Here is a 21,756-nt window from a genome sequence, read left to right on the forward strand (position 1 = left end):
GCAAATACCCACAAAGGATATAACCACTTGTCCACTAGATGCCTTCTACAGTGGAGACATATTTTATGTTTGTTAAACTGAAAGATTCATGATATTGACACTACCAAAGACACCCAGGCTAACTTCTGTCATCTAGTTTGTGAGATCCAGAGAGGCAGAACAGATTAATAAGGTCACTACTCAGTAAGAGGAAATACTGGGAAGAAAAACTGTCTAGGCTTAGAAGTTCAGTCATCAACCCTGCCCTGGGATTTAAATCATGGACAACATATGCTTTAGAAAATGGGACTTAGGGACTGGGGAGGGAATGGGGTTAAGACCACTGGCTGTTCTTCTGAGTTTGATTCTAGCTGTGGGGCTGGGGGGAGGGATTCCATGCCCTCTTTTGGCCTTTGTGGGCATTGCAGGCACACAAAGCACTGACTTACAGGCAGAAAAAACACTCATATACATAAAGTCAAAGACAAACAAACAAAAGAAGCAGAAGTGCTGGAGAAGCACAGCAAGAGTCGCTGCTCTGAAGCTCCCAGGAAGGTGCTCCAGTTTTCTGTTGTACCTGTGCAAAAATGGCTGCTTTCTTTAAGTTAGTTCTGACATCTCCTCAAGATGCTCCATCCCCTGCAGGGGTGCAGCCTCACTGAGTGTCAGCCATTCATAAAGAGGCAGGGAAGGAGAAAGATCATGAAAGGGAAGCAGAAAGCTCACAGTACTCTTGGACAGTCATAACTACCAGAAAGCAAATGGTCAGCAGCTCTAGGCTTCAGAGTGGGGCCCTCAGCATAAGAAATGCAACAGGATCTCCTATCTTTAGGTGAGACGATGCATGAAGTAGAAGAGGGCAGAAAACAGTCTTAAAAGGTCTGCCAACCTGTCTGGTAAGTTCAGAGGTAGGAGTTAAATTGAAAACTCACAAGATATCTCCAAGGGCAGCCAGCTGCTTCTCAGCCATTTGGCGTTCTCGAAGAGGGTCCCCATCCAGGCCTAGCAGGTCATTTTCACCATAGAGGCTGCCCAGGCCCAGAGTGCGCTTGGATCTACACCAGAGAAACAATGAGGAACAAGTGACATACTGAGCAGGTCTGCATCCAGAAAGAGGAAATCAGATGCACCTCCAGAGGTGCAGCGAGAACAAGGGACTCTTCAAACCTGTAGTCGCTGATCTGCTCCTGGATTTCCAGCATGACTGCCTCCTGAGCCTCACAGAGCACACTGCGAGGGTCCTCATTGTTCCGCAGGCGTAGGTCTGTAGTGGGAGACCAGGGAAGGCAGAATAAAAAGGTGTTGAGGAGGGGGAGGGAGAGGAGGGGGAAGGGAAGGGGGAGGGGGAGGAGAAGATAATTTCTGCTAAGCACCTCAAGTGGTTTTTTCATCCTGTGAAGCTTGGTAGAAAAATTGGCTTTTGGCCTATTAGCCTGAAGCAGGTGAGGCCTGCATGCCTTCCAGGCAATGTGTTTTTTTCTTGTTTAATTAAAAACATGCTTCACGTGTGCATGTGCCATGGTGTGCATGTGGAAGTCAAAGGACAACTCTGTGGAGCTGCTTCTCCTCTCCCCACCTTGTGGGTTCCATAAACTGAACTCAGGTTGTCAGGCCTAAGGCCGAATCATTCTTCTGTTCCTATTAAAGTAAAGGATATAATTATTCTCTAGATATCTAATGCTCCATGAGGAAATATTGAAGCCCTTTCTCACTGGATATATGCTTAAATGTCTGCTGATGTCAACATGCAGGCTTCTTGTATACTTATTCCTTCTACTACCTTGACACCACTTCAGAGAGCCAGATCACCCTATTAAAAAATGGGATACAGAGCTAAACAAAACATTCTCAGTTGAGGATTATCGAATGGCCAAAAAGCACCTAAAGAAATGTTCAACATCCTTAGTCATCAGGAAATGCAAATCAAAAACAACCCTGAGATTCCACCTCACACCAGTCAGAATGGCTAAGATAAAAACTCAGGGGTTGGGGATTTAGCTCAGTGGTAGAGCGCTGTTTAGCAAGCACAAGGCCCTGGTTGGTCCTCAGCTCCGGGAAAAAAAAAAAAAAAACAAAAAACAAACAAACAAACAAAAAAAAAACCCAGAAAAACAAAAAAACTCAGGTTACAGCAGATGCTGGCGAGGATGTGGAGAAAGAGGAACACTCCTCCACTGTTTATGGAATTGCAAACTGGTACAACCACTCTGGAAATCAGTCTGGAGGTTCCTCAGAAAATTGGACATTGAACTACCTGAGGACCCAGCTATCCCTCTCTTGGGCATATACCCAAAAGATGCTCCAACATACAACAAAGACACATGCTCCACTATGTTCATAGCAGTCTTATTTATAATAGCCAGAAGCTGGAAAGAACCCAGATGCCCTACAACAGAGGAATGGATTTAAAAAATGTGGTACATCTACACAATGGAGTACTACTCAGCTATCAAAAACAATGACTTCATGAAATTCATAAGCAAATGGAATGAACTAGAAAATATCATCCTGAGTGAGATTACTCAATCACAGAAAAACACACTTGGTATGCATTCACCGATAAGTGGATATTAGCCAAAAAGCTCAAATTACCCAAGATGTAATCTACAGACCACAGGAAGCTCAAGAAGAAGGATGACCAAAATGCAGATGCTCCCACTCCTTCTTAAAAGGGGGAAAATATTCATAGGATGGGATATGGAAGCAAAGTTTAGAGCAGTGACTCAAGGAATGGCCATTCAGAGCATGACACACATGTGGCCCATATATGTACAGCCACCAAAACTAGATTGATGAAGCTAAAAAATGCACACGGAAAGGGACTGGATTTAGATTTCTCCTGAGAGACACATCCAGAGCATGTCCAATACAGAGGTCAATGCTAGCAGCAAACCACCGAACTGAGAATAGCATCCCCTTGGGGGGAATTAGAGGAAATACTGAAAGAGTTGAAGGAGCTTGCAACCCCATAAAAACAACAATGCCAACCAACCAGAGCTTCCAGGGACTAAACCACTACCGAAAGACTATACATGGACTGACCCAGGGCTCCAACTGCATATGTAGCAGAGAATAGCCTTGTTGGGGCACCAGTGGAAGGGAAAGCCCTTGGTCTTGCCAAGGTTGGACCCCCAGTGCAGGGGAATATGGGGGAGGACAATAAGGGGGATGAATAGGGGGAATACTCGTATGGGGGAGGGGGAGAGGAGGGAATGGGGGCTTATGGACAGGAAACTGGGAAGGGGAATAACCTTTGAAATGTAAGTAAGGAAATATAAAAAATTAAAAAAAAGAAAAATATAATACAATGATTTACCCAAATCTTAGGCATTATTAGACATCGTTCTTAAAATATTTCTGCCTCTGTTTTCAAATTAATTATAACCTGGGGGAAATCTACCCTGAATTCAATATAAATAAACTTTTATAAATAAAAGAGCTGGGGCTGGAGAGATGGCTCAGAGGTTAAGAGCATTGCTTTCCCAGAGGTCCTGAATTCAATTCCCAGCAACTACATGGTGGCTCACAACCATCTGTCATAGGATCGGACACCCTCTTCTGGTGTGCATGAAGACAGCTACAATGTATACATAAAATAAACCTTTAAAAAAATTAATAAAAGAGCCATAACTATTGTCTTGTCAAAACAAACAAACAAACAAACAAACAAAGAAACTAAACAGAAACCTTCATGGAACCAAGATGTGTATTTCCTGTTCTGTCATCTAGCACCACACAGGGTGGGCCAAGGCCTTGGAAACAGCAACTTCATTCTCCTTCCCTCCCTCTCCCTCCTTCCCTTTCTTTCTCTCACTTCCTTTCTCCCTCCCTCCCTCTTTCTCTCTGAGACAGGGTATCACTATGTAGCTCTGGTTGCCCCGGAACTTACTATGTAAGTAATGCATGCAGTAGAAGTACCGTGCATGGTATCTCACTGTAGTTTTGAGCAAGCTGCTTTGCGTGTACATGTAATTTGTCCTCCCTGTGTCTTTGCCATTGTTTCTTTTCAAATGTAGTTCTAGCTTATAAAACACCCATGCCCAGCTTCTTAACGTTGTTTTTGTTTGTTTGTTTGTCTGTTTTTTGTTTTTGAGTGTATCCTCTACTGGCTTGCTATGTAGCTAAGGACAATCCTGAACTCTGATCTGTCTTTACTTCCTGAATGCTGGGATTACAGAGGTGTGTCACTACACTTGGCTTATGGGTACTGGGATTCAAACCCAGGGCTTACTCTGGAACTGGGAGGAACAGCATCATCACCTGTTCCCTGGTCCTCACTGACTCTTTAGTAAACAAAAACCCAACCCCCTAGAACCAACCAACTGAAAAGTCCTCTCGAGTCAAGAGACCAGAGATTCTTGGTTGACTTGGTAGGTGGGTTGGAGTAAGGTTTGGTCTCTAATTTTACAAGTTGCCCACAGCAATCTGTCCTTGCTTAGAAATCCTTGGTTAAGTCTAATTTCCTCTTCTTCAAGTAAGCCTACAAAATGCCCAGGGGTCCCATGGAGGGTTGGCAGAAATGAACTCAGGTTTCCTAACTGCTCCAGTATCTTCCTGTGACAAGGCAGAGTGAGCTCTTAGGTCGTATCTATTCAGAACCGTTCCTAAGTTTCAAGTGTTTTGGACTAATCATCTATAGACTCTGCTCCCATTACATGACAGCTGCCAGGGTCAGGGACTTTGGCTCTGCCTCAGGTGTTTCCTGAGAGTTCAGTACAAGAGGGCACTAGAAAAGGCAACCTGACTCACGGGCAACTTACCAATTTCAGCCTGCAACATCTCAGGGATCTTCACTCTGAGAGGCTGTAACACAGAAAGTGGGGGTAAAAGTGAGGCCATGTGCACCGAGAGGATCGGAGTGTGAGAGGATTGGAGTGTGAGGTGCCCAGGGACTTTGGGAAATGGCATGTGAGTTTACAAGGCAAGTGGATACTACATTCTGAGGGTGGCCACAGTTTTTTTACTCTGATGCATGGAATATAGAATGGCATGTTCCAAAACAGAACCAGTGTTAAATTAGCTGCTAGACTCTCCCTTGCCTCCGAGTCATCCCGAGAGGATAGATAACCTTTGTTATCGGGTGAATCGCTGCTCGTCCCTTTGCTACCAGTGGAAACTGGATATATGTCATCCAGTCCTGCAGGATCTCTGGCACGTGTCCTTAAATCTCTTGCCATGGCTGGGTGATGGCAGAGAGTACACGGCAGCTCCAATATCCTTACTCAAGATCCACTGAAGGCAGTAAATGAAAAACACTGAGGAAAACCTAATTTCCCCCACTTCATTAGCCCTAGCAGTCGAGTGCGAGAAGAATAAAGTCATTTGGAATTAGTTTAGCTGATCAGATTGTAAAGTCATGATATGGAATGTCATCTGTAGGCAGATGTTCTGGCCAGCAGGATCCTGACGCATCCCTGGCTAAGTCTCAGAAACTCGCACTCTCCTGGCCTCATTGATCCAGATTATCAGATATTCTTGGGTCTGTTTCTTCATCCAGGGAAGGAAAGGCAGACAAGGTTTGGGGAGTAATTAGAATATCCATCTCGGGGGAGGGATGGGAGGGAACACCCATAAGGAAGGGGAGGGGGAGGGGGATGTTTGCCCGAAACCGGAAAGGGAATAACACTCGAAATGTATATAAGAAATACTCAAGTTAATAAAAAAAAAAAAAAAAAAAAGAATATCCATCTCAGTGGCTCACAACTGTCCTAATGCTGTGATCCTTTAATACTGTTCCTCACGTTGTGGTGACCAACCATAAATTATTTTGTAGCTACCTCATACCTGTAATCTCACTACTATTATGAATCATAATGTAAATATCTGTGTTTTTTGATGGTCTTAAGCAACCCCTATAAAATTAGACCCCTAAAGAGGTCTCGATTCACAGGTTGAGAGCCATTGCTCTATTTCTAAACATTCTGAAAAGAGGTAGTGTGTATTTTATATGTGGAACTAAAGAGACACACAAAGGATATAAAACTTTTAAACTAGAAAAAATATTTTCTTACTTTGTGTGTTTTGCCTATGTGTGTTATCTGTGCAATATGTGAGTGCCTGTCATAAACCCTGGAGCTGGAGTTGCAGATGGTTGTGAGCCATCATGTGGATGCTGGGAATCGAACCTGGGTCCTCTGGAAGAACAGCATGTGCTCTCAGGCACTGACCTGTCTCTACAGCTCTAGGGGAGACAAATCCTTGAGAGGCAGGAGCGGAATCTGAGAATCCTAAAAACTGACGACCTACCTATGAGAACGTGCCTCTCACAAAGACTATCCCCCATTCCTCTTCAGAAGAAACACGAGAAGCAGCATCTGGTGCAGAGCCCGGATTCCTACTTAATGGGTATAAAATCCCCATGATGCTGGCTGCTCCAGTGTCTGTCAGTCCACATAAGGACAGCAAAGCTGACAGGAGGAAGCTCCTCCAGGAGGAAGCAGCACTAAATTCAAGATGAGCGGGGACCGTCCTAGTGAACACATTTTTGAAATATTAAAAAAAAAAAAACCACCCTGTCTCTATTTAGCTTTAATTTTTTGTTTGGTTTTCCTCTGCTCGTGGTACAGACTATGGAATTGTAATCTAACTCATGATGGTCTTACCGCATTTTTCTCTAGGAAAATGTTCCAGATGTCTTTCCCCAGACTTCGGGAATCTTTGGGATTTGTCTGTTGATAAACTTCTGAACACAAATAAAAAAGCTACAATGACAGAGAAGCTGGGTTAGAGCAGTGAATCTTCCCCAGGGATGGCTTTACCATGGGGACATTTGGTAATGTGTAAAGACATTCTGACTGTCAAATTTACTAGGTGGTGGCTCCTACTGCCATCTAGGGATAGAGTCCAGTAAGTGGATAGATATCTCCAAATTAAGACAACCTCCCACAGAAGAATTCTCCTTCTGAAAAGCCAACAATACGGAGGCTGAAAACCCAACAGCAACCTCTGTCCCTCCCATGAGCACATTTCAGGTTGGCCACTCCTCTACTGTCTCCTTCCACACCCGACATTTCTTGGTGCTTCTTCACATGTTTATGTGTTATTCCTGAAGAGCTTTTATTTTGTTTCTCTTGTTGATGTGTGACTTTTCAGGAATGCTTCTGGGACATCAGCATTTGGGGCTAAACAAACAGGTATTCAATAAGTTTCCTTTGAGCAAATCAATGTTCCTTCTGGCCTGTAATTGTGATATTCGCAGATAGAAAAAACCAGGAACTCATTCCTTGGGCTTACTCTGAGAAACACAACCCTGACCCTCCTTCCCAATCATCCCGTGTTTCTATGCAGCTTGGAGGAGTGAGAGGGCGTGTAAGATAGTAGCTTTGTGCACCACGTTGGGGCAGTCAGGGTCTCATAAGGTAGCCCTGAACTCAGAGACCATCTGCCTTTGCCTCCAGAAGCTGGTAATCCTTCATGTATCACCTTAAATGGAAGATTCTTTAGTGCTTTGCCCTCCTCAAAGTTTTTATAGCAACACTGTAAATCTGCAAGGATGATTCTCTCAATTCCTGTCAGTCTGTATCTGCTTTCATTTAAAAACTCTGAAGACTTCCTTAACTAATGGAGAATGACAGTTTTCCTGGCCTAGATCTTCTTGCTATCCCTTGGACTGCAAGTATGGCTCTGGTCTGTCTCTGTCCTTGAGATGCTTGACTTTGTCTATGGTCTGACATTAAAAGCTTGATACATAGAGAGATAAGACATAGTGGTCAGAGATTCTCTGTTGAGTACAAGCAGGGCTCAAGCAGACTGACATTTCTGACTTACCAGGGGGCCAGGGTCTGCCTGAGAGAAGATGTAACGTAGAAAAACTACCAAGTAAGCTGGATGTGACTTCAGTTTTTCAAGATCTTGGAAGATGATGTCACTCTGGAAGGCAGAAAACTGAGAATGGCCAGGAGGCACAGAGACAGGAGACAGACAGCAAACTTTACTCCTAAGCTCTCTATCTTCCCGGCTCTGTTAGCTAAGCCTCCTTCCCCATAGGGTCCTTTCATAGCTGGTGCCAATCAAACTTCTTCCAGTCAAGGGCAATGTGGGTAAAGCAAGGGAGGAAAATTAAAGGAGTAAGCCAGAAAACTGTTACCTCATTGTTGAAATAACCTGGGTCATAATCTTCCTCTGGGCCAATAATCAGAGGCTTTGGGCTTTGATCTATACCCTGAAGGAAAGAATTAAAATACAGAGATGAAAGATTACAGAAGACATAGGTTCAACTTCTTCTACAACATGTTTAGCAGCCTAACTTTAAAAAGGCCACTTGGGTCTCACTAGCACCCTAAGGTAATGATTTCTGCTCCCAGAAAGACAACTGCTTCTGGTTGGACCCAGAAGACACAGAGCAGTTTAGTCACATGACACAGGAAGATGGGATATTGGAAAAAGTTCTCTTTTTGTTTGCAAAAGATGAGGAGTGAGTGTCCTTTAACAAAGTAAAAGCTGATAGCACCTTATGGACTACTGAGTTGGAGACCTGTGTTTTCCTAAACAGACCAAATCACCACTCTTCTTCCTAAAACTACACGACTACCACAATTCTGCTGGCTAGTGTGGGTAGCAAGGGTATGAACTAGTAACTGCTAGAGAGACCAGAGCAGCACATCTGCCTCTTCTTCAACGAGACAGCATGGGACTGACCTTCCCCAAACACCCATGGGCATTGTTTTCCTTGTCTGCTTAACAATCTATGGTAGATTCCCATTCCCTATCAGAACCCAGACTCTACCCTGTTTTATTTTTCTTTTCTCTTTCCATGGATTTTAATAAGATACTACTCCTAACTGACATACCAGTAATAATTTCCAGAAGACTTCATACTACATGAACTTTTTTGAGCTTTATTTAATTTTTTTAAAGATTTATTTATTTCATGTATGTGAGTACACTGTTGCTCTCTTCAGACACACCAGAAGAGGGCATCAGATCTCATTCCAGATGGTTGTGAGCCACCATGTGGTTGTGGGTATTGAACTCAGGACCTCTGGAAGAGCAGTCAGTGCCTTTACCCACTGAGCCATATCCAGCACCACTACATGAACTTTTCAAATGCTTTATAGGTCAGATTCTTCTAAAGGTTCCCTGAGATACCAAAGGTTTTTTATTTTATTTTTTCCCTGAGATAGTCTTACTATGAAGCCCTTGCTGTCCTGGAACCCACTATGTAGACCAGGTTGGCCTCAAACTCACAAGACCCACCTGCCTCTGCCTCTGAGTGCTGGGATTGTTGAAGGATTTCTGATGAGCACATTTCTCCCATTTTTAGTGGCTCTAAAACCAGCTTTACTTCTGGAACCACCTACTTTACTCACGCCCTGCCTCTACAGGCGCATCCCAATGCTTCTTCTTATCTTCTGCTTCTCAGGACACTTACCTCTAACCCAGGATGACTGAGAGATCCTGAAAGTATCAGCAAGTGAAAGAGGGAGGCCCTGAGCTGCTCACACATTCAAAGCCACAGTTAGGCTGGCAAGTGCTTCTCAGATACACGTCAAGGCCCTCAATCTTACAGCACCCAGTCTTTGAAGCCCATACTATCTAGATCCCATAGAATTTCTGGCAAAAACACTAAAAAGACTAGATTTTAGCTTGCCTGGGGAAATTTTTTTTAGAAATAAATTTATTTTTAAAATGTTTTTGTATAGGTATATATTGGATGCTGGGCATACTTTCTATACGTTTTCCCTTTCTAGTGCCTTATTCCCCCCCCCCCCCGTTGGTCCCTTTTGTCCCTGGGGACAGTCATTTCATGTACATAGTACATGTTTTTATATATCTATAGAAAGCCAAGCAATAGTAAATGGGTAAAAACACATACTATTTTTCTCTCTGAAATTGGCTTTATTCTAGTTACATCCATTTTTATGCAAATGGATAGTGAGACCCTGACTCAAAAAAACAAACCAAAAACTCTCACACTGGAGGACATTGGTATAATGAGTCCAGGGGTGTTATTTTCTGGTTCTTTATTCTGGCTAAATAATTCCATTGTGAATACACACCACATATTCTTTATCCTCTGTGGCTGAATACTAAGACTGGTTCCGTGACTCAGCTACTGTGAACTGTGCTGCTGTAAACAAGGATGTGCACATCTGTGATCCTGACCTGGAGCTCTTTGGGTAAATGCCCAGGAGTGCTATAGATGGTCATTGCTATACAGAAATTGTCTCTAAAATCAAACATTCTATGCTATTGGAAGTTCCTTACGACTCAGGAAGTAAACAACTCAGAAGCTTCAGGAAATCCCTGAGACTGGATGCGCCAGGCCACTCCCTCCCCAATCATAAAAACAGTAAGGACTGCTGAGAAATTTCTGGCTAAGTGAGCTCCCTGGAAGAGACTCTCTCCAACCTGTTGACAGTTGACTACGTTCCACAGTGCATTCTAGATTTCCAGCTGTCATGACCTGTCACCCATGCTAGGGTTAGCTTTTGGTGATGCCTCTAGCTGAGTATTTCTGCTCCTGTAACCAACTCCTACCCATACTCCTGTAAGTAACTCCAATCAAAATTCAAGTTCGCCGATTTGGACTTTGGTGATGTCATCATCAGATCTCTATCTGGGGTAAGTAGGTATTTGCTCAGGTTGCCCTAGAATAGTGTTACACAATAGTCATTTGAAAGACCTATTTTTAGTTTTTCAGAAATCTTCACATTGATTTTAATAGTAGTTAGGACTAGTTTATATTATTACCAGCAGTATATAAGGATTTTCTTTAATCTGCATCCTCACCAACTTATTGTGTGTTTTCTTACTGACTGTCATTCTGAATGGGGTAAGATGGGTCTCAGGATGGTACACTTCCCTTACGGCTAGTGAAGTCAAGTATCTTTTCATGTTTACTGATCATTGTGACCCATATATCTTGAGATCTGTTTCTTCATTAGCCCACTTACTGACTGGGTTTTTGGTTTCTTATTTTTGTTCCTTGTTTTTTGGAGAGAGGGTCTCTCTACATAGTTCTGGCATTCCTAGAACTAACTGTGTAAACCAGGCTGGCCTCAGACAGCTCCCACCTGCCTCTGCCTCCCAAGTACTGAGATTAAAGATGTGCTCCACCAGGCCTGGCTTCCAATATAAAATTTCTTTACTGAAAACAATTAATGAAATGTTATTAGATTCTACTTCATTACAGTAAACACTGTTCCCAATCTTTGCTGCTGCTATAATGCTTCACCAAAAGGCTTACGGTTTGAAAATAACACCCCTGGACTCATTATACCAATGTCCTCCAGTGTGAGAGTTTTTGGTTTGTTTTTTTGAGTCAGGGTCTCACTATGTAGACCAGGCTGGCCTCAAACTCATAGTGCTCCACCTGGCTTACCGTGAGAAATTTACCACTGGCGGAAGTCACTAAGATGACTTCAGGAGAGACACTGGTGAGGCTGGAATCATTTTATGTGGTGCTGAGACATGACATTAGATAGCAGTGAGTCAAGTCGTCAGAGAGGTCACTTCAGTTTCCATTTAATCCTTTGATCAATCAAATAAAGTTTCAGTCTGCTCTTAGTCTATCTTTACAAAGTCTTAGTACCTTTACAAAGGGAGATTTCACCTCAGACTTAATTACAAGCAGAGAAATATAGTTAGGCTGAGAATATGATACTACATAAAATTTACTCATAGATAATAAATTTAAATAGATAAATTTTATGTTTTCATTAATTCCTTTAGACTTTACTTTATGTGTATGTGTATGTGTATTTTGCCTGCATCCATGTTTATGCCCCAATGCATGCAGTGCCTGTGGTGCCAGAAGAGAGTGGTGAATTCTCTGGAACTGGAGTTACAGATGGTTGTTGTCCTGGCTAGTGTGTATGTCAACTTTACGCAAGCTAGACTCATTTGGAAGGAGGGAATCTTAATTGAGAAAAAATGCCTTCATAAGATCCAGTTGTAGGGCATTTTCTTAATTAGTGACTGCTGAGGGCGGGGCAACCTGCTGAGGGCAGTGCAATCCCGAGGCTGGTGGCACTGGGTTGTATAAGAAAGCGAGCAAGGCAGAAACCAGAACTTCTCCATTGCCTCTGCATCAGCTCCTGCCTTCAGGGACCTGCCCTACTTGAATTCTGTCCTGACTCCCTTGGACAATGAACTGTGATATCGCAGTATAAGCCAAATAAACCCTTCCCTCTCCAGGTTGCTTTTTGTCATAGTGTTCATCACAGCAGTAGAAGCCCTAAGACAACTGTGAGCTGTCATGCAGATGCTAGGAAGCCAACTTGGGTCTTCTGGAAGGACAGTGGATGGAGTTAGTCTTATGAGCTGTGTATTTAGAAGCTGAGTTCTTGCCCCTATCCAGACTGTAACCTGTACTTGGATATTAACCTATGTACTGCAAAGAATGCTCCCCATTAATCTTGGATTGGTCAACAGCTGATGCTTCTGACTGGGCAGAAAGGAAAGGAAGGTGGGACTGAGAACTGAGTGAGGGGGTCTTGAGAAAGACCACGAGGGGAAGGAGAGAAAAGCCAATGGGAAGAGGAGACTGCTGTTAGATGGATGAACCATTAGAGAAAGTGGACAGGTTGATAGAGCAGAATCAGCCTGAGAGACACCAGATTGGCAAGTGACTGGCATTTGTGAGGGTTGTAACAGGTGGAAGGATTAGAATGGCTCAAAACCTGCCTAGCACAGCGCCTATAGCTCATTAATAAATTGTATGTCTTGTGTCATTTTCTTGGAAACTTTTGGGCAAGAAGTGGGGGGAGTAAAAGAGATCATAATAACCCACCACAAAAATAATTAATTCAATAAACAGTCAGTGCTTTTGACTGCTGAACCATCTTTCTAGCCCTGAATTTTTATAGTACATGATACAGTCACATAGTTTGGAGGTGATAACCATTAGCTTCTCACATATTCATCCAGAGATAGCTCACGCAGGAGGCATCCTATTAACATAAATAGCAGCTTTCTTTCTCCACTGTTCGTGTCTTTCTAGATAAGGCTTTACAAAATCAAACACCCATGCTGCCTCATTCACACTTACCTTACATTCACGGTATGTGATACTGGTTTAAATTTGCAGCAGTGACAAATATCTTTTAAAATGAATTTAAGTTTATGAAACTAAAATGTGGATTTGGAAAGTAAAAATCAGTGTAGTGGTAAAATTTACAAACTCCTGTTGTTGTGAGCCAGTGTCTCGTTAGCCTCTGTCTGCACTGCTCCAGATAAGCCCACCCACAGCCCAGGTTCTTTGCAGGACTTGGTCTTGGGCCAAAATCTGTCTTCCTGAAATCTTCCCTGGACCTAGTTCTACCTCTGAGAGTGGGGCTTTCACATCACCTTTTGCGCTCTTTGGGCAGTACCCCAAAACCCAAGCATGGGCTTAGAAGGCAGCTTTGACAAGGAAAGATTCTGAGCATGCTGAACTTCTGTTTTCTATATTAGGAGGCTAGTAATAAGGCTTGTTTATTTGATACACAACATTTTCGTATATCTGCATCATTGTATCTTGCTCTTATTCATGTCCTTGCTAGGGAAGATAAGTATTCTGAATACCTAGACATTTAAAGATCACCGGCTTTTCCTTAACTTGTGTGATCTGTGGGAGGCATCTACTGATTCTTCACACAGAAGCTGACCTACTGGACTCCTTACCTTCCTTACCTCACTCTGTGCTTGGCCTTCTCAATTTGTTCTCTAGGTGACCATCACAAACCATGTGTTCTAAGAGCAGGGTTAGTCTGATTATTTAAGGTTACATACTGATGATTACCCTGGCCTAAATCCTAGTTGTGAAAGGAGAAAGGCAGACTGGGGTGGTTCATGTCTCTCACCTGGTGGTTGAGCGGGAGCAACGCTGCATCTGAGCCCTGTCGCCTGTGGTGCTGGGCCACCCTGGCCAGGATTACAGGGGAGGTTTGAGGGCTGTCTAGTCCAGGATCTGACAATACTGAGTTCCGATTCATCAATGACTAAGGGAAGAGAATTCTGTGAGAAGGAACCTCCCTCATCCAGACAACTCTCCGGGGTCAGCTTGCTTTATAAGGACAACAGTGCTAACACTCACCACACCCTTGATTATATATTATCACAGTTAACCTTTCAACAGTTCTCTGAGGGAACATCATCTCTTAACCTCCTTTTCACATAAAGAACCAGGCCTCAAGAAGGTCGTGAGACTTACTGATGGTCTAGGAAGTCTCAGTCACAGTTCACACACAATGGTCATTGCCAAGTGCATCACCTCTTATGTACCCCAACTATAGATTGCGGAGGCCCATACTATATTCCACCATTTTCTTGGTGAGCTTCTTTTTATAGATACCAATCATCTTGTCACCAATAGCTAGAAATAGTCAGAAAGGGTCTTGGTGGGCTTCACTAACACTGCCCCCCCTTTTTCACTCCATACTTTACACAGCAGAGCTGATTGACTGTGATAAAGCACAAGTCAGATAGGATGATCTGACATGGGGATGTATGTCAAAGCTGCCTGGATCTAGGACACAGTGTCTGAATCCCTAGAGCTGGAATTGTGGGGGAGGTACACAGACGATGGGCCAGGGCCTGCAGTGCCAAAGGGAACATTGAATGCATAGTTGTAAAAGGGCCTTGTGTCTGCTGGCACTCACCTCACTGATGGAGGGAAAGCGTTCTGTCCCAGAATCCAAGCCACTGTCTGCCTCCTGGGAGTCCACAGAGAGGCGGCCTGAGAAGAAACCAGGTTAGACAGTTTAGAAAAGATCTCAGGTCCTGAAGAACACACTTTCTTGTGGGCACTAGGCAGGGATGGGAAGTTGCCATCCATCGTCCCTTCATTTGCCAGCTGCCCTGCAACTCTTTCATACCAAGACCCCCATTTTCTCCTGACACACTGGACTTTTACTATCCCCATATCCAGCTTTTGCCTACTTCTGCAACTGGGCACAGAACATGTCACTGCCTAAACTAAGTCTGTGTAACACCTTCAAGTTACCTTTTCTCTTCAGCGTATTCCTGACCCTTAGGTGGTCACCACCCCTTCATAAGAGTTTGTTGAACTCCTAAGTGTCACATGCTGTCAACAAGCTGCTGTCTGGACTTGTCATCTCAGCAGCTTCTGTTTCTGACTTAACTATTGCTTATTTTTACACACCCAACTGCCCTGTGTACTGGTATCTTTGTTCTCGTTACTCTAGAGTCTGCCTCACTGGGAGAGACTACCATAAAGTAGCCTCATATATACCAGGGGGTGACAGGACTTACCCTCACATGTTCTCTGACTGGTCTCACCACAGGGTGGAAGTATGTCCTAAAAGAGAAAAGACCAAAGGATGAGAAATTTTTTAGAGCCTCTCCCACTCCCATTGATTTTCCCAATCACAGCCATGTTTGCTTTTATAGCAAGTGGCCACCTCTGTTTTATTGCCTGGGAAATGCCCCACTTAAAGAGATGCTCTCTGAGAGTGTGTAGCCTGAGAAGGTGGGAAAGGAGCTTGACTATTATTGTAAAACTTAACAAAAATCTCCCTCACCTACCACCCTAGACTTCAAAGCATTTATTGCACTATTTCGGTTAGATACAGGGAAGGGCATTCTAACCATCAAGAAATAGAAAAGTCCTAAGGCTGCACCGAGGACAGATGTTAAACAGCTGTGTCTATGGGGAGCACTGGTATTGTCATGGAGCTGTGTCCTGGCCATTGCAGAAGGAACACTGACAGCATTTTACTGTGCATAAAGCATTTTCTTAACTGCATTCAATCTTTCAGCAACTCCGGTTAAGAGAGGCCATTCCCATGTTACAAATGGGGAGGCAGAAAGAAGCTCAGATGCTTAGTGACTGTTCTAAGCCACATGCTCAGTAAAAAAACAAACAACAGCAACAAAACCAAAACCAGGCTAGAGTCCACATGTCCCCATCTCAGCTCAGTCTCAGAATTTGTGTCATCACAGAGTGGCAGCAGCCACATACACATGCACAGAGCATGGTGAGGGGCATGCTTCAGTTCTGGCGACACCCTACCAGGTTGACTCTGCTGTGTCCTCCTCTATGAGAAATCAAAGAGAGGGCTCTTAGTGGTCAGGTTAGAGTTAGAAAGTTGAGGGGAACCAGAGCTGGAAATCAAAACTAGATGGTCTATGCCCACAATCTAAGCCATCCACTATATGAAAGCTCCTTCAGAGAGTGAATTTGTAAAGTTTATTTGCCTATGTTTTTACCAACTTCTGAACAGGACATTTAAAAAAGAATGTAAAATGTCTTAAATTTTTAAAAAGTTTTTATTTTTGTTTTTATTTGTGTTTTTGCATACATACATGAGTGAGAGTGTGTGTGTGTGTGTGTGTGTGTGTGTGTGTGTGTGTGTGTACCATGTGTGTACAGTGTCCATGGAGGCCAGAGGAGGGATTGGATCCCTTGGAAGTGGAGTTATAGATGGTTGTGAGCTATCATGTGGGTGCTGGGAAATGAACCTGTGTCCTCTAGAAGAGCAGTCAGTGCTCTCAACTGCTGACCCATCTTTCCAGCTCTGCCTCAAACAATTTCTATGGGTTTGGGGAAATACTCTTCTTAGATACTACAATTTCCTAATTTTAGATCTTTTTTACTTACTCAAAAGAACTGAGGCTTGATGGTTACAAGCAACACACTCACAGTAAAGTCCCTGATGAGGAGAATAAACAAACAACCTTCTCCTGTGTGGCATTTTCTACAAAGTGAATTTAGATCCTTCCCTACTGACTGAGATCCTTTACTGAAGCTGATGAAGGCACTCATGTTCCTTTGAGGAGATCCTCAGAGAAAAAGTAACCAGAGGAATGGCGAGTGAGGCCAGAGTAGGAGTATACACCCTGAGAAAACTATCAGAAAGGAAGAGTAAAGCAGACAATCTAATTTAGTGCATTTGTTTTTGCAAGGAGGGCATGAAACAGGCTTTGATGTCCTGTGGTATCTCTATTGTGTCCCAGGTAGGTACTGCAGTGGTGCTCAGCCTCATGGCCCAAGAGGCTTTCTGCCCTGCTCTCCTCCTTCTGTACTAGTCTGTCTGGTGGAGCTGCCCTGAAGCAACACCTACTACCACTCACCACTAAGCCACCAGTCTCCTGCTGGATCTTCAGCTGTAACTGAGTGACTCGCCGCCGGGCACCTTCCATTTGCTCTTCTAGCAGGCTGGCGGGGTTCCGACTATACACTTCATAGATACGCTGGGGAGGGGTGAGGAGGAGGAGGAGGAGGAGGAGGAGGATGGAAAGTGGAGGAGGAGGAGGATGGAAAGTGGAGGAGGAGGGGAAAAGGTAGAGGGGTGGTTAGTAGAGGATAGCTGACTTACCAGCAGTAAGAACAGTTGTTATCACAAAACAAGAAGGGAGAAGAGATTTCTGTCTGTTATGCTTGCTATTTTCACCATCATTTAGGATCAGAAAAAGGGGTGACTGATGAGAGACAGAATGTATGTAGCAGCTGAGAAAGGAAACAAACCAACCAACAAACCAAAAAAACCCCAGACGGCCTAGCTGCCTTACACTCACCTATATTTAAGGGCTGGATGAGGCTGCATGAGGTCTTCCGTAACTCACAGTCAAGTGTGAAATACTGAAGTGACTATCCAGATCACTACACAGATAATGTTAGGGCAAATGTAACATAGCGAAAATCTCAGATAAGGAGGGAAACGCTTAGAGAAGACTTGCTCATCATCAGAAGCTTCTGAAGAGCAGGCACCATCTACCTCTCCTAACGTATCTGCGGCATGCAGCAGAGTGAGAGCACAGGGTTGAGAAGACTGTCACTAGACCCTGGCCCCTCGACTTACTAGCTGGGTAGGCTTGGGCAAGCCTGAATACAGCTGTCAAGAATGGAGATGACAGTATGTGCATCATGAGACGACCCTAAGATTGGAATACAATTAGGTTACATGCTTGCCAGTTATTTGTTGAACTGTTTTTGTACAAAAGGAATCACTAGCAAACCTTACTAGTTAAATGGTGACGTGATGTTTACACATTCAGTGACTTCATCTGAAGCTTCCTGCTACCTGCCAACCTCATTAAAATTCCTTACATTTTACATTTATCTGTTCCACACCACTAGAGTCCAAACATTTGTCTCAGTAGATAATATCATCTGAGAACTTCTCCAGCATTCCTCCACTTCAAAACATCTCCATCTGTACTGGCTGGTTTTGTGTGTCAACTTGACACAAACTGGAGTTATCACTGAGAAAGGAGCTTCCCTTGAGTAAATGCCCTCATGAGACCCAGATGTAAGGCATTTTCTAATTGGTGATCAAGGGGGTAGGGCCAAGCCCATTGTGGGTGGTGCCATCCCTGGGCTGGTGGTCCCGGGCTCTATAAGAGAGCAAGCTGAGCAAGCCAGGGGATGCAAGCCAGTAAGTAACATCCCTCCATGGCCTCAGCATCAGCTCCTGCTTCCTGACCTGCTTGAGTTCCAGTCCTGACTTTCTTTGGTGATGAACAGCAATGTGAAGGTGTAAGCTGAATAAACCCTTTCCTCCTCAACTTGCTTCTCAGTCATGAGGTTTGTGCAGGAATAGAAACCCTGACTAAGACAATATATATCTTCCATTCCTATCTATCTGTCTATCTATCTTCCATTTGAAAATGGTTTGCTGCTGTGAATGTCCTATTTTATGACTCAGTGGATCAAATAATATCCAGTTTATGATGAATAGCTCAGGTCACAGGCCACTTGGAGTGGCACATTGTCAAACATTCGGTTTCTACTAAAGCCCAATAGCAGGCTAATATTAGTCAGGGTTCTCTAGAGTCACGGAAGTTATGGAATCTCTCTCTCTCTCTGTCTATCTCTGTCTGTCTGTCTCTCTGCCTGTCTCTCTCTGTCTCTGTCTCTCTGTCTCTCTCTCTCTGTCTCTCTCTCTCTCTCTGGGATTTATTGGAATGACTTACAGGCTTTAGTCCAGCTAATCCAACAATGGACAGCTGTGAAGGGAAAGTCCCAGAATCTAGTGGTTGCTCAGGCCCACAAGGCTGGATGTCTCAGCTGGTTTTCTGAATCTGTTGGAATCCTGAAGACCTAGGTTCCAATGCCAGTGAAGGAATGGATGTGCTAGCAAGGTGAGGGCAAGCAGGCAGGGAGGAAACCTTCCTGATTCCATGTCCTTATATAGGCTTCCAGCAGAAGATGTGGCCTAGATTAAAGGTGTGTCTTCCTGCCTCAAGATCTGGATCAGAGGTCTGTCTTCCTACCTCAAAGGTCAGGACTAGAAGTGGATTCACCATCTTCACACCAAGCAGCCCATCTCTCACTCGTGTCCTCTCCATATCTGGACTGTAGTGGTAACTGCAGCAGGAGAACTATTCCCTTTTCCACCCCTCGATTCCTGGACCTGTGGATCTTGGCTATGGGAGAAACTGTATTATATGTTGGACGCTGATTCAAAGCAAATATTGTCTTCTGGAGAACCCAGCCCTAGCCCTCCAGGCTGCTACCACCTAATTGATGCTGTAACTGTGTCTTCAAAAGGCCATTCCATCCTCTGTCAGGCCAGCTGCTTCAGGATGGTGGGGAACATGGTAAGACCATAAAGTCCATGGTCATGGGCCCACTGTCGCACTTCTCTGGCTGTGAAGTGAGTTCCTTGGTCAGAAGCAATACTGTGTGAAATATCATGATGCTGGATTATGTATTCTGTAAGTCCATGGATGGCAGTTTCGCCAGAAGCATTGCATGCAGGAAAGGAAAATCTATAACCAGGGTAAGTTTCTATTCCAGTGGAAGTGGTCCAATGTAGTCAACCTATAACCAGGTTGCTGGCTGGTCACCTTAGGGAATGGTGCCATATGTGGGGTTCAGTGATGGTCTCTGCTGTTGGCAGATCTGAAACTCAGCCATATTTGTAGCCAGATAACCGTGGTGAGTGGAAGTCCGTGTTGTCTAGTCCTTGCATAACCTCATCTCTGCAACCACGGCCACTTTGTTCATGGGCCCATTGGGCAATGACAGGAATGGATCAGGAATGAGGCTATCTATGGAACCAATCATACAATCTATTTGCTTACTGAACTCCTCTTCTGCTGAAGTCACCTTTTGATGAACATTTACACGAGACACTAGTACCTTCCCATCCTTTGCCCATCTGGAGAGATTTATCCACATGTTCTTCCCCAGATGTCTTTCTCACCAGCTTTGCAATCATGCTTTGCAAATCCCTGCCCATCCAGCCAATTCATCAGATACAGCCCATGAGTCAGCGAACAACTGCACATTGTACTGGGGGATATAAGCTAGAGTCACCAAAGAGAAAGGAAACCAAGTCGAGGAAATGCCGCTATGAGATCCAGTTAAAAGGAATTTTCTCAATTTATGATCAACGGGGGAGGTCCCAGCCCAGTTTAGGTGGTGCCATCTGAATAGTTGTTGGAAAGTTAGTTATGTCAAATGATGTTTTCCAGGGGAACACAGGTGAAAGGATGTCTTGCTAAAGCAAACACATGAAAGACTGTTTTCCTGAGGCAGACACAGGTGAAAGGATGTTTGGATACAGCAAACGCATGAAAGGACACGTGATGAAGGAGTGTAAAGATGACCTCACAGACAGCGGGAGATGAGCACTGAACTTTGTTTTGGTTTGCTCTGCTTTACTATTCTTCGTTAAAGACATGTATGCATTGGTTCACCTTGCATAGTGTTGTGAGCTCAACTTTTGGTAACACTGCCACTGAGAAAAACTCAAAGAACTGCTCTTGAGGTTCCCGCGGCAGCTTGCCACTTCAGCAGCCTCACCTCAGGCCGGTTGGTGAACCTGGCAGTTTCTTCAGGATTGAACTTCAGTTACTGGTTTGTGCCTAGTGTCTGTCGCCTAGAGGGCTCATCTGCAGCTGCTGAATTGTATTTGGTGTTTGCTACAGGATTGAATTGCTGTCAAAAAAGATCAAGTTTGCCCCTAAAGAACTATTGTTGAACAGGCCCACTTTCCCCATAGCCTAATAACTTTTCTCTTTTGCTACCTCTGCTGGGTGGTAGGCTAGAGATGTTGAACCCTTATTAAAAGTTTTAAAAAATTTATGCCTACAGCCATCCCTGGACTGCTGGTCCTGGGTTCTATAAGAAAGCAAGCTGAGCAAGCCATGGGGAAGCAAGTCAGTAAGCAGCACCCCCTCCATGGTCTCTATATCAGCTCCTGCCCTGTGTGAGTTCCTACCCTGACTTCCTTTGGTGATGAACAGCAATGTGGAAGTGTAAGCTGAATAAACCCTTTCCTCCCTAGCTTGCTTCTTGGCCATGGTGTTTTGTGCAGGAATAGGAACCTTGAGTAAGACGGCATCCATGTCTCTCTTCTTGTGACTCAGACATTGCATCTTTTATCACTCCAAACCACTCTAATCACTTTGAGTGTTCCTTAGGCATCAATCAGCTACCTTTAAAATCTTTTTCAAATGGTTCCTTCCTTTATCCTACCTAATTAAGAGCAAATTCCCACAATAAAATTATTTCTACCAATATAGATTGTTTTTTAAGCCCCATCACCTCAGCAGCTCCCCTTTAAAAGATCCAGTAGCAGCAAATGGTATGTACAGACACTGGATGCTGGCACAGTGCCTCAGACGCACACAAATCTTCAGTCCACTTTCAGGTTTCTCTCCTGTGTTGGTGCTGGCTGGCTTCAGCCAGACCCCAGCTTCGGTGATTATCTTGTTGCTGAGGATATCTGAATCTCCTTTCTCCAGAGCCATTTCCCAGCGGATAGAGAGACTACTTAGACGCCCCACAGGCGTGCTCAATTCAGACTCTAAGTCACCCTTCAATTCCATCCTGTGAGCCTTGACTCCACCCAGGGCACCCAGGCAGCCACTCAGAGCCATCCT

The 21,756-nt window shown here is 44.1% G+C and overlaps 1 protein-coding gene across 1 annotated transcript in view; it reads right to left on the reverse strand.

Moving 5' to 3' along the window:
• The window catches only part of Arhgef11 (Rho guanine nucleotide exchange factor 11), a 121,448-nt gene that overhangs the window by 23,725 nt on the left and 75,967 nt on the right, over nt 1–21,756 (reverse strand). The window contains exons 10-19 of the mRNA XM_032898138.1: nt 16,996–17,115; nt 15,175–15,220; nt 14,562–14,638; nt 13,764–13,901; nt 8,066–8,140; nt 7,747–7,848; nt 6,582–6,680; nt 4,740–4,782; nt 1,147–1,243; nt 912–1,034 (exon numbers count right to left, since the gene is read on the reverse strand). Coding sequence (XP_032754029.1) covers nt 912–1,034; nt 1,147–1,243; nt 4,740–4,782; nt 6,582–6,680; nt 7,747–7,848; nt 8,066–8,140; nt 13,764–13,901; nt 14,562–14,638; nt 15,175–15,220; nt 16,996–17,115 — 920 coding nt within the window. The remainder of the gene's footprint in view (nt 1–911; nt 1,035–1,146; nt 1,244–4,739; nt 4,783–6,581; nt 6,681–7,746; nt 7,849–8,065; nt 8,141–13,763; nt 13,902–14,561; nt 14,639–15,174; nt 15,221–16,995; nt 17,116–21,756) is intronic.

The sequence above is a fragment of the Rattus rattus genome, chromosome 3, assembly GCF_011064425.1.
Source record: "Rattus rattus isolate New Zealand chromosome 3, Rrattus_CSIRO_v1, whole genome shotgun sequence".
NCBI lineage: Eukaryota > Metazoa > Chordata > Mammalia > Rodentia > Muridae > Rattus > Rattus rattus.